The sequence below is a fragment of the Chenopodium album genome, chromosome 24 (assembly GCF_948465745.1).
Source record: "Chenopodium album chromosome 24, dcCheAlbu1.1, whole genome shotgun sequence".
In the NCBI taxonomy this organism is placed as follows: Eukaryota; Viridiplantae; Streptophyta; class Magnoliopsida; order Caryophyllales; family Amaranthaceae; genus Chenopodium; species Chenopodium album.
Window position 1 is genome coordinate 37,446,221 of NC_137857.1, and position 12,861 is coordinate 37,459,081.

General features: G+C 32.9%; 1 protein-coding gene across 1 annotated transcript; it reads right to left on the minus strand.

The window, feature by feature from the left end:
- Positions 1-6,644: 6,644 nt before the first annotated feature.
- LOC145611034 (putative L-ascorbate peroxidase 3) lies at positions 6,645-9,903 on the minus strand. Its single transcript, XM_081666271.1, has 5 exons — positions 9,837-9,903; positions 7,921-8,003; positions 7,722-7,801; positions 7,514-7,616; positions 6,645-6,737 (listed from the first exon to the last, which is right to left on the minus strand). The coding sequence occupies exons 1-5, from the start codon at positions 9,901-9,903 to the stop codon at positions 6,645-6,647; spliced, it is 426 nt and encodes a 141-aa protein (XP_081522397.1).
- Positions 9,904-12,861: the final 2,958 nt, after the last annotated feature.

Consider the following 12,861-nt stretch of genomic DNA (forward strand, 5'->3'; position numbering starts at 1 on the left):
GAACATTCGATCTAACTGTGGCTCCATTACTATACGGTATTTTGAGAAGAATATGTAGGCACGAAAAATTTATAAAAGTGCCACATCGGATATTATACGGGTCAAAAGTCAAATTGTTGACTTATTGGTTTGACTGTTAACTTAAATTATTTAATTTGGGTGAAATATATTAAATTAGCCCATTTAATATAATTTAATTTAATAGGTTCATTTTGAGGGTTAAAACTCAACAAATGGGTTAAGCTATAATAGATGGGTCATGATTACCAAGTCAAAAGCCCAATACAAATATAACCCTAGCCCTAGAAGTCACACCCTCTATAAATAGAGCTCTTTTTATTTCATTTGAGGAGGAGAGAAAAACCTACAGAGAGAAAAAGAGGAGGAAATTAAATCCTAAAGAGAGAAACCTAGAGTAAACAAGGAGATCAAAATACAGAGAAAACCTCTCAAACACTCAAAACCTCTCATCAAATACTCTAAACCTCTCCGAAGAAAGTCTCTCAAAACCTAGAAGAACAACAAGCATTCGACGTGCCGTTCTACTCTAGAAGATCACCCGTGGAAGAGATCAAGCCTCGACGGCCCTCAACACGAAGGAAAGAAGGATTTCAAATCATCAAGAACATCAGTTCAACCTCTACATCAAATATTCATTGATCGAGATCAAGCCTCGTCGGCCCTCAATCAAGAATTCAAGTCAAAAGTCTACATCAACAACAAGTCAAAGGTCTACATCAACATAAGTCAAAATTCTGCATCAGATCTTCGATTGAGATCAAGCCTCGTCGGCCCTCGTTCAAGAATCAAGTCAATTTGTGAATTACGTCAAAGTCAAAAAGTGGAGATCGAATCAGAGGATAAAATTAGAGATTGTACCCAAAATTAATAAAATTGATACTTTGTTGCATTCATTTTGAATCTATATTTTGCAGATTTAAAATTTGTGTTTACAGAATATTTACACCATATGTTGTTGAACTTGTTGTTGTGAAATCATCTACGCCTCCATAGAACGCGAACTTCGATTCATGACTACTATTTTCATCTCTTATATTGGTGAACCACCAATGATCCTTTTCGAATTTGTGTTTACTAACATAAACATTGATACTACTAGGACTTCTATTCAGTACATATCCATCTGCTGCTCTGTAGGTTGGCATGCTACTCAAATCGGGTGAATAATATAAACTCGAATCGTAACTTACCCTGTTAAATATTGTTGACAAAACAGGACGTCTCCACTTGTGTAACCTTTGATCATAATATGTTATAGCTGATGGTGAATTAATCTTCCGTTGTAAATTCTTAATTTCTTCATCTTTTTTCTTGGCATCTTCATCCAATTTGGTATATTTTGATTTCTCGCCTTTTAATTCTTTGTCTTTCTTCTTGTAATCTTCTTTGGAATTATGGACTTCTGTTTTCAATTTCTTCAACTCCTTGTCATAATCTAATTTATTGTTCTTGATTTCTGTTGTCAATTTTTTCAACTCCTTGTCATAATCATAATCTTTGTTCTTGATTTCTGTGTCCTTGGCTTTCAACTTACCCTTAAACTCTTTCAACTCTTTCTTCAAATCTTCCAAGCTTTTTCCATCATCATCACTATCCGTCGTGTACGAGTAAGGTTTCTTCACACCATATTGAGCCCAATCAAACAGCTCATTACTCTGATAGAATACCACATGTAGCGATAAGCTAGTGATTCCTAATCGTGTAAAACTTTTTCCCTCCATATTAACCCACAATCGCGATTCACAAAGGTCAAAGGCTAATTTCTTAAGCACTTGTCCTTTGATCTTACGACCAAAGATGTCCAAACTTTCACAACTCATATGGCTTCCTACAATTTCCACAACCTCCCAATCCTTTGTTTCAACCACGCTTGAGTGCACGTCTTTTTTCAATCTCACTACCATAACTCGGCTTTTCCCAGCACTTCGCACGAAAAGTTTCTCCGAATTTAGGCTGAAGCTTCCCATGACAATAATGTTAGTTCCCAAAGTTTGAAGAAAAAATTATGAACTTCTTAGTAAATGAGAGACTTTATGTATGGACGTGAAAAAATAAAATTAGCTAGCTTTTGTTCATATGATTATGTGATAAAAGTTCATTGGAAAGCTTATCTTCATTTGCTTTACCTCATTTCATTAAAGATTAATACAAAAAAAAAAAAAAAAAAGGATTAACAGGCTGTTTGCGATTGACTTCAACAACTCAAGTGACTTATAATTGTAGTGTAGGGACTACATACAGAGTCACCTAGGTACATAACTGATGTATATAAGTTTTGATCTTTTGTCTTGAATAATAAGTATCACCTGAAACTTTAAACAACTAATCTAACCATCCTTTACCTTGCAGCAAATAAAGAGGCAAAATAGTTGGCCGGGAATCTTTGGACGTAACATGCATGTGCTTAATCGGTTAATAACAATATTTTAAATTAAATCTATTATATTTCAATAAAAACTAAAAAGTCTTCCTTATGGACATTTTATAGTCTTCTAGCTTTTTCTCGTCAGTTGATTGGAGTTAGACGATAGACTTTGCTCATTATTTGCTTCACATGATTCCTTACAAAAATTAACACAAAATAAATAAAAAAAAAAATACAAGTTGTTTGGAGTTGACTTAAGAAGTTCAAATTGATCCAATAATCACATAATTTTTTAAGCTCTTATTGCATCAGATGGGATCTAAAAACATTCATTTAAGTCTACTATGTATCAATATTAAACTAATTCTTCCAATTATAGGAATTTCATAATATTTTTATTTTATTTTTTTTATTTTATTTTTATCTTCTAGTCTAATTCCTTTTAATGACAACCAGAAGTAGCCAAAGTAATGACAAACGGTATGAAACAAGAACATGAGGTTGTCTTCTTTCTAACTACTACAAATAAAAATAACTCAACTACTTATAAAAGGACTTAGGGCCTGTTCACATTTACTGAACTGAGTTGAACTGAACTGATTGGAGTTGAACTGAACTAAACTAAACTGAACTGATTGGAGCTGAACTGAACTGAAATAAATATTTTATGAGAGAAAGAAATTAGGAGCTGAACTGAACTGGACTAAACTGAATTGATTGGAGCTGAAGTGAACTAAACTGAAATTAAGTAAATGTGAACAGGCGCGCTCTTATAGTTGTGTATCAAGAAGAAAAAAAAAAAAATCAAATTCACTATCACGGATCATTTTTGTCATTTCAAACCTCACGATTGCATTTAATGAAGACAAAGAATATCCCTTATTTTAGTTTTGAATGGAAACCAATTTTGGTAAAAATAGAGAGTAACTAGTAGACAATTTTATTATATCTTTAACAATAACAAGTTGTGTCTTGAAATTTGAAACACATCTCATATTATAATGGAACAACTAATAATAGACGTACAAAGTTATTATAAATGATTGTAGCTAAAACCAAACACGGCACCATAACCTTGTAAAACAACCAATTCAGAGGAAACGGTTATTAGCCGTAAATGTTGATGTACTATTGTAAGGAAGTTTGACATTTTCACCTTCGATAACAATGCTACCATACGTACCTCCATAGTACGCAAACAACGACTCGTAGCTACTGTTTACATCTTTAGTTTTGATGAACCACCAATTATCACTTTGGAATGACATATCATTTAAACAAACATAAATGTCATGAGGAAGTTGCCCTTCAACATCTTCAATTCATCCACTGTTTTGTAGATCGGCATACTACTCAAATCGGGTGGAAATTTACCCTCATAATAGCTTTGATTAAAACGCCATTGACGACGATTATAGCTTGGATATGCCACAACAAAACTATGCGACATAATAGCACGTCTACACTTGCGTAAAAGATGCTTATATTTCGTCTCCTCTTTCAAATTGGTAATTATGGACTCAAGATTGTCCTTTGTTTCTTGTGCCTTCTCCTTCTCAAGTTGATATAACTCGGTCGATTTATTAATCATTTCCTTAAGTGTAACGATTTCTTCATCCTTTTTCGTGATATCGTCTTTTAACTTTGTAACTTTTTCTTTCTCATCTTCGAATTCTTTCTCTTCTCCTAAAATCTTCGAGGGATTTGTCGAGCTCTCCTTGCAATCTATTGATCTCCGCGTCATGATCATCCTCGTTGTTGGACTTAATGATTTTGATGATGACACAACCTTACTTACTTACATACTAATAAAGGCTTGATTGTTTAAGTGTGTGATCAGTGCAAAGACTAGGAGAATTAAGTGTCGAGCAAAGATAACATGAGGAACAGGAAGGCCAAAAACAAAGTTATCCAAAAAGAAGAGTTCCCTCACAGGAACTGGCGCTTCATAAATGAAGACTTGAGAAGAGAAGGTTCCCTCAGGGAACAGAAGCTTCAGAGAAGAAGCATCGCCAGAGAAGAAAAGTTCCTTCCACGGAACAGAAGCCTCGGAGTAGAAGCTTCATCAAAGAAACATGAAGACTAAATATTTTACATATTTTAGGATTTATGTAAGTATAAGAAAGTTAGTTACATTCGAATTTACTGTGTGGAATTGGTCTAAAAAGATAAAATTGTGTTAGCTAAATTTTAGGAAAACTGTTAATATTTAAATGATTATCTTTTTCTTAAATTAAGAAGATTTTATTTTCTTTTCTTTTTCTGATTTTCGGAAAATGTTTTTGACAAAATAAAATCTCCACGTTTTCCAAAACTTGCGCTCTACTCTCCCATGACCTTAAATAGTCATGGTCTTGCACATTGAGGAGTTCATGGTTCCTTAATTTTAGGGACATGAACTTCTTAGTGGGTATGAGTAGTGGCGTGATGGATTTGCAGCACAATGAAGTTTTTCCAAGGCGTTTTGTGATCTATAAATAGCTCTTGATTTCTGTTGGAAAAACCACCCTTGCTCACATAAGTTTTCATCTTTTAATCGAGTTAAGAGTCCAATTCCATACAAGTCTATTTGAGTGTTCTTAATGTTCTTATACTAGAGTTTAATTTCTTTCTTTTGAGTTGTAATTTGGGGAATGGGGAAGTTTGAGTGAACTTCTGTATTGTGAGAAAGAGAAGTGAGAAAGAGAAGAGAAAGAGAAGAGAAAGAGCAGAGAGAAGTGAGAAGAGAGAAAGAGAAGAGAAGGAGTAACAAGTTGGGTGACTTGTTCCTCGGGGCTTCAAGTTTGTTGAGGAACTTGAAGTAAGAGTCTTTAGTTTGTAATAGGATTTACTGCCCTATTCTAGTGAAGATTCTTTTCCTAAAATCCCAAGTGGTCGTGGTTTTTCTCCTTGATTAGGGCCAAGGAGTTTTCCACGTAAAAATCTCTCTTGCACTTTTGTTCCTTCAGTTTATCTTTCTGTTCCTTTAGTTTACTTAGTTTTAATTCCGCAAAAAGTTTGGCTAAACTCTCATACTACAATTCAACCCCCCCTTCTTGTAGTCTTCATTGAGACAACACTCGTCGATTGACCATATTGAGCCCAATCAAACTTCTCATTAGTATGGCAAAATATAAAATGAAACGATAAAGTAGTAATTCCTAATCTTGCAAAACAAATTCCTTCCCTATTAACCCACAACCGTGTTTCGCATAGATTTAAGGCTAATCTCTTAAGCTCTTGCCCTTGGATTCTACGACCAAAGACGTCCAAACTTTTGGTTTACTATTCTTTTTAAATCTTTCCCTTTACTTTTGCCTCATATTAATTTTAGTTGTAGGAAATTAGGACTTTACTTTTACATCCACTATGTTAGTATCTATTACCTTTTCTCTTTTATATTCCAAACAAACAAAATCAAATAATACGGACTATGAAATCAAAATCACCTCTAATAGAGCAAATAAAACACGACAGAGAAAGTAGATAATATCTTGCATTGAACGCTTATCTTATTAGCCTCTCAATCCCTTTAAAATTGCACGATTGTAAGTGATGCAAAGCCTAGGAATATCTAAGCATAGTTGATGCTCCATAATTTGGGTTTCACACTTCCACTCTTACCACCTTAACTTAAACTCACTTTAACTTAAATTTAATATTTGGGAATATGGACCATAACCTTAACTTCATTAAGTTTTGCTTGATTATATTTGGCCCATATTTCTACATTAAGTCCACTGGGCCCAATTCAATTGGCCCACTTCCCCTACATTGATGCATTTGTCAGTTTGTGCTATAAACTTACAAAATTAGGATAAATTCATGTAATCTTCAATGAAGTCACATACATCAAACCAAATTGGCTAAACAATTTTAGAAAAATAAATTTAGATAAGTCAGATAAATTAAATTGAATTAAACAAGTTCTAGAATATTTCCTGTATATTGATTATCATTACTCTATTATTCATAACTCAAGAGTATACCATACATAAAGTTACTATTTACTAGAGTAAGTAAAAAAAATGTTCGAAAAATAAAATTCCATTAATAAGGATACAATTCATACAAACAAACCGCATAAAATAGTACAGAATTCTAGTACAACTCAAGGGAATTATTAAACTTGAAATCTCAAATACAACATCAACACAATAAATTAAGAATGCAATTCAATAATTCATACGAACAAGCCATAGTACTGCATATAGGAACACCAATAATACATAGCAGTCAAGCTTAATAGGTTGCCATGCATATGTATATATGCACTGATTCAAGCTTTAACACAATGGCAGGGTGGGTGAAACCCGAGCTCCGACATCTTCTTGTGTGATTCAGCATAGTGAGCGAAGAAAAGTTGTTCATCCTGCCATTGTTAAACAAAAATAATCTGGATTAGTTCATTTTGACAAATTACCAAATATCATACTATATTGATCAACTAGCTTCACGTTAAATTTACTAAGATCCATGAACTCACAATTATTATCTATACAATTAGGTCTTATTCTATTGGCCTTGATTCAGTTCAGCTCGGTTCACAACTTTTTTTTTTTTAATTTTTTTAATTTTTATTTTTAGGAAATTCTGACAATTACCACCTTCTGTTATGTCCATTTTAGCAATTACCACCTTCTATTTTTTTTTTTAGAAATTTATTACCACCTTCTATTTTCAAAATTTTCAAAAACATAAAAAGTTATCACCTTCTTGTCTCCCAATTATCACATGATGTTATTTTGGGCTCATTCTTTCCCTTTCCTCCCTATTTCCCACACATTTTTGGTTCCTAACTCGATTTTCATCCCCCCTTTCACTTTTTATCCCCCAAACAATCAAAATTGACGAACAATTATTGGTGGTTTGGGGAAAAAAAGTGAAAGGGGAGATGAGAATCCAAATAGGAATGAGAAATGTAAGGCAAATAGGGAGGGAAGGGAAAGAATGGGCCCAAAATGATGCCACGTGGTAGTTGGGGGGTAAGAAGGTGGTAACTTTTGATGTTTTTGAAAATAGAAGGTGGTAATTTTTTTAAAAAAAAATAAAAGGTGGTAATTGCTAAAATGGACATAACAGAAGGTAGTAATTGTCAAAATTTCGTTATTTTTACAGGATGAACAACTTTTAATGAGAATGTATTACCTTGGCATACAGTTGGACATATTTACTAAAAGCAGGGTCCTTGACGAGAACTTTGTCAGTGGGAAATTGCACCAGTCCAAGTTTGCCTTCCTTCCTTAAGTTTCTGATCGTTTAATAGTAAAAATCATTTGAGTATAACTTAAATTAAGCAAACAAAATATTGATGTAATTGGAACTAATTCTTGTAACATAATACGAATAATCTTACACATAATAGGAATTGTCAAATTTGAGAGGGTTCTCCGTGAAAGGACCATCAAAGCCAGATTTTTTTTTGTTTGCTCGACCCTGTAAGTTAAATTTATACAAAACAAGGTTTAAATTTGCCTGAACCAGTAATCGTAAGTTAAATGTTCTGTTCATCGATCTCATTTTTAACTATATGTACGTCGACATTATTTGCGTACCAGTGTGTGAGCTCCCGATAAGACCACGATATCTCTATCGTTCAAACCCATACGATAAAATATATCTCTCAGATGTTTGGCATCTGCAGGGGCGGATCTAGGGGGGGTTCAAGGGGGTTCATTGAACCCACAAATTTTTTGGAAAAAAAATATAAGTTTTAATTTTTTTTTTAAAAAAAAAAAGAAAAAAAGGGTTAAAACTAATTTATGTGAGTTAAATTATCAAATGTTAAAGCTTGGCACATTGGTAAGGGAGTGATTGTTAGAGCATTCAACCTCCTCCTTAGGTCTTGGGTTCAATTCCTGCTGCCCTCATTTTATGTTTTTTTTTTTTTTTTTTTTTTTTTTTTTTTTTTTTTTGATATTTTTTTCCGAGTTCTTCCGTTCTTTGTGAGTTTGTGAGACCTCTTATTCCTCCACTCCTCTTAATTCTTAAATCTTTATTTAATGGTTAATCTCATTTTATGTTTTTATTTTTTTTTTGTAATTTTTTTTCGAGTTCTTCCCTTCTTCGTGAGTTTGTGAGACCTCTTATTCCTCTACTCCTCTTAATTCTTAAATCTTTATTTAATGGTTGATTTTATTAAAATTAGTGATAATTAGTTAATTACATACTTATTTTTTAATTGGTTTTGATATATTGTTGAATACTTGAATTGTTGACAAATTGAATTGTAGAAACTTAGAATTTAAAATTTTTACTTGGTCTTTTAATTGATAATTAGAAGAAGTTTACATTGTTAAATTTGTGTTTATTGGGGGTTTGAGATTTTTTATTTTTATTTTTATGTGTAATATTGATTTTTTGCAATAGACATATAGATTTATAGAAGTAGTAATGTATTAGCACGCTTTCAAACTATGAAAACTCAAAAAATGCTTTTGTAGGTTTTTTTTTTTTTTTTTTTTTTTTTTTTTTTTTTTTTTTTTGTAAAATCCATCCATTTGTAATTAAAAAAAAATGAACTTATATATTGAATATTTAGTTAATATATGATCATCATTTTTTTTTAAAATTCCGAACCCACAGTTCGGAATTCCTGGATACGCAACTGGGCATCTGAAAAAAATAATTCCAAATTATATCAATTGCACTGGCATACCGTAGTCATAGCAATGTGATGGATGAACTTAAGAGTGTTGAAGCTAACACTCAGAAAGAGAAAACAATAATATGAAGCAACACATACTCACACACTGTTATTAATATCACACACTCTCTAATTCTCACGTACATATGGTTGAATATATAGCTAGAAAGGATAACAATAAGACCTTAAAAATAGGACCCATTAAACCCATGATCTATCATGATCAATAAATCAAGGGCCACTAATACAATCCCACTAACAAACTCTACTAACTGAAATCACGTACTTTGACCCACAAATAATTCTAATAAGAAGATAAATATTAAAATCAACTAATCCTAAAACTTAGCCACTAAGTGTGCCATACATTGACTAACAAACTAACGTTTGAATCAATATCCCAACAAAGAGGAGGAGGAAAAAAAAAAAAAAAAAGAAAAAAAAGTGACCTCTTAACCTATAACAAGTCTACTGGAGCACATTTTATATAGGAATTGAACTATCCTTAGCTTGTCATATACTACCTCCGTTTTTATTTAGTTGACATGTTTTGACTTTAGCACCATTCACACACCTCCCTTTGACCGTGTTTTGTGCTTTATACGTAATAAAAATATAATCATGTAAGATCTTGTTAGATTCTTCACATTATATACTTTCAAAATATCAACTTTTCATAATTTTTGTTAATCAATAATTAAAGATATTAATTATTGCATAAGTGTATTGACAAACGTGACTAAAGAAACGTGTCAACTAAAAAGCAACGGAGGAAGTAGATTATAGAGTATAGTGTTATTAAAATAAGGGTGAGGCATAGCACACCTGCCACAAGTGTATTCACTTTAAGGTCAAGGGGATTCCACCTCAAAACCTTATAAAGTAGATACATATCAATGTTTACTCTTACTTTATACACTTGATTAATGTGGGACAATATTTCCACTCACATGTAAGTTTGTTCATACGCTCAACATATAATCTCATGATACACCCCAGATTATATATATAGTCCAAATATTTATACACAAGCTTATATTTGTTTTTTTTTTTTCTTTTTTTTTTTGTATCTTCTATTTATATTAACCATCAAGGTGATTGAATCTATTGAATCACCATCTATTGGTAAGACCTTGATTATTAGCCACATTTATAATGGCTCACAAGTTTTATAATGGTTGGTAAGATCTTCTATTTATACACAGGATTGGTTCAAGAAAGCAAGGGACATCAGGTGTGTTAACCACATTTATAATGGCTCACAAGTTTTAGATTATTAGCCGATGGGTTAAGATTTCAACCCATAACCCATCGACTAGACCAACCTGCCTAATTAGCCTTAAATCGACGTTGGTCTGGGCTTAATCCGGACCAACGTCCATAAAGTTGAACAAATTTAATGAGCTTACCCGATGGAAAGGGTGCAAAAGCTTTAGCACGCCCTGCTTTTATGACATCCAAATTATCAGAAATAACCACGGAACCATCAGCAGCAATTCCCCAATAAAGTTTCACTCTTTGATCTGTCCCCTGTTCACAAACACATCAAACAATTTCAGCCAATTTTCCCTTTACAAAATACAATTTTTATTACCTGAGCATTTTTTACAAAATACAATTAATATACTTATTTATAAGAACAATTTAATTACCTGAGCAGCAAAGACAGTGCCAGCAGTTTGATCAAATATGACAAACCCAAAGCAACCTTCAAGATCCTTAAGGACTTGATCAGCCGGGTATGGGCCATGGTCTCGGAGGGTCCGATAAGCTTCAATGACAAACATGGCTTCATTGGTAGCTCTTCCTAAACCATATTGCTTATTTAAGGCGTTCAAATTATGCAAACTCCCCAAGAATATGCAATACATGTTGTCCATCCCACTAAACAACCTACAAAAAGAGAAATAAAATGAAGTTTTTGAAGAAAATCGACCAATTAATACATTTTGTAAGAAGAAAGGATGCAAATAGAAAATTCAGTATAATTTGTAGATCCAAATAATACAATGTACATTAAAATACAATAAAATGTTTTTTTGGGATTATTCTTCCAAAATTGATGAAAGTTTAGATTATTTTTTTCTAATTTTTCCTATTAATAGAGAACATGATAATAGTAAAGAACATTATTCATATAGTAAATATACATTTGGTACAAATGTTCATGTAAGTATATGAAAAAGAATATTTTACTGTCTCGACCACCAATAAAATCCCTTCCAATTTCGGCCACTAGCCAAAGCCCAAAAACCACCAGTTGCTGCTATTACCCGCCCCCCTACGCCATTGATTCCCCTCCTTTCTGTCGGTTTCCCTTCCCTAAGCGCTGGTGTTGCGATCCCCCAACCTCCCTCCTTATCTCTCTATCCCGTTTTCCGGCAACCTCTTCTTCCCTTGAAATCTCTTTCTCCACTCGAAAACCCCTTAAAACCACCTCCCCTACTCTCAAAAATCACAAAAAAAACCCATCCCCCACCATCGAAAACACTAGCCGTTAGGGTTTTGAGGTGGTGGGAGGAGCAATTTGGGATTTTTGGCAGTGGGGAGGGGTTTCATTGGTGGTTATGTGGGGGTATAGGAGAGGGTTTTGGGGAGGGGGGAAAACATTGATCAGGCGGTCCTATGTGGCAGGGGGAGATGCGGCGGTTCTGTGTGGGAGGGGAGACACGACGTCGTACGACTGATGGGGGAAGGGGCAGCGAAGGCGGCATACGACTGGTGAGGGAAGGGGAGGCTGCTGATTTTTTTTTTCTTTGGTTTTTTGTATTTTTTTTTATTTTTTTTAAAGTTTTTGATTAATCACGACTTGACACGTGTCAAGTGACCTGATATAATAGGTCATTGACTTTCGTTGACCGGTTTGAGATTGAAGAAAAAGAGGAACCCTCAAAGTTTGGATTATTATGGAATATTCTAAAGTTGGGATTATTATTTCTAATTTTTCCTTATTATTAGTATTACAAATATTATTTAGATTTAAAATATAATATATATATATATATATATATATATATATATATATATATATATATATATATATATATATATATTAACTGGATGTTCTTTATAAAAAAACATCTCAAGCAATACACAAAAATAAAATCACAACTAATGAAAAAGGATATCATATCTTTAAATTGTAATAAAGTAAATATCCCAACATTATAGTGTCATAATCACGTGATAATAACAATTACAATAATTTCATTAAAATTAATTGAAATGAAGGAAATTACATGTAAAACCCTTACTTTAGGAGTAAGGTAAAACCATGTAACACTACAGAAAGCGTAAAGGGATAAATAACACAATATGCCTTGTGTAAGAGACCTTGGTTCGTATCATAAATAATCGGTCCGATGATTGTGACCAAAAAATCAAAGGACATTCAATACAAATGAGTACGAATGTATAGTAGTGAAGTGATGGTAGTTGTGAACATCTTAACCATCAGTGTCGTCATTAAGAGTAAAGACACTTTTGAATTGTACTTTCACATTTGCAGTTTGGTTATAATCATATTTGGTTGACGAATTGAAGAAGGCTTCTCTTTCAATAAACTTAGAATAGCCAGATGAATCCTTTTTGGTATGGTACCAGTCAAGAGCAGCTACAAGAGAAAACAACTAAAATTAATAACTTTAAAATCCAAAGTACATCGTACTCCTAATTTGCAATTATTTAACAGATGTGAAATCATCAACGTTCGTTATAGGTACCTCATGATGATAAGAGCAATTATTTATTGTCTAATTAGTAGCCTATAAATTGTTGAACTTTATATTGAGTGAAATATACAATTACCATTCTTATTTTATTTTTAATAAAGGTCTTTTTTTAATTCACA

What these genes read in the sequence shown, in the direction of transcription:
- LOC145611034 (XM_081666271.1), bottom strand. Translation starts at nt 9,903, where the DNA reads ATGTATCTACTTTATAAGGTTTTGAGGTGGAATCCCCTTGACCTTAAA. An exon ending in AGTGAATACACTTGTGGCAG is followed by an intron (nt 8,004 to 9,836) that starts GTGTGCTATGCC and finishes CCGCCCCTGCAG; the next exon opens with ATGCCAAACATCTGAGAGAT. An exon ending in TATCGGGAGCTCACACACTG is followed by an intron (nt 7,802 to 7,920) that starts GTACGCAAATAA and finishes TTTAACTTACAG; the next exon opens with GGTCGAGCAAACAAAAAAAA.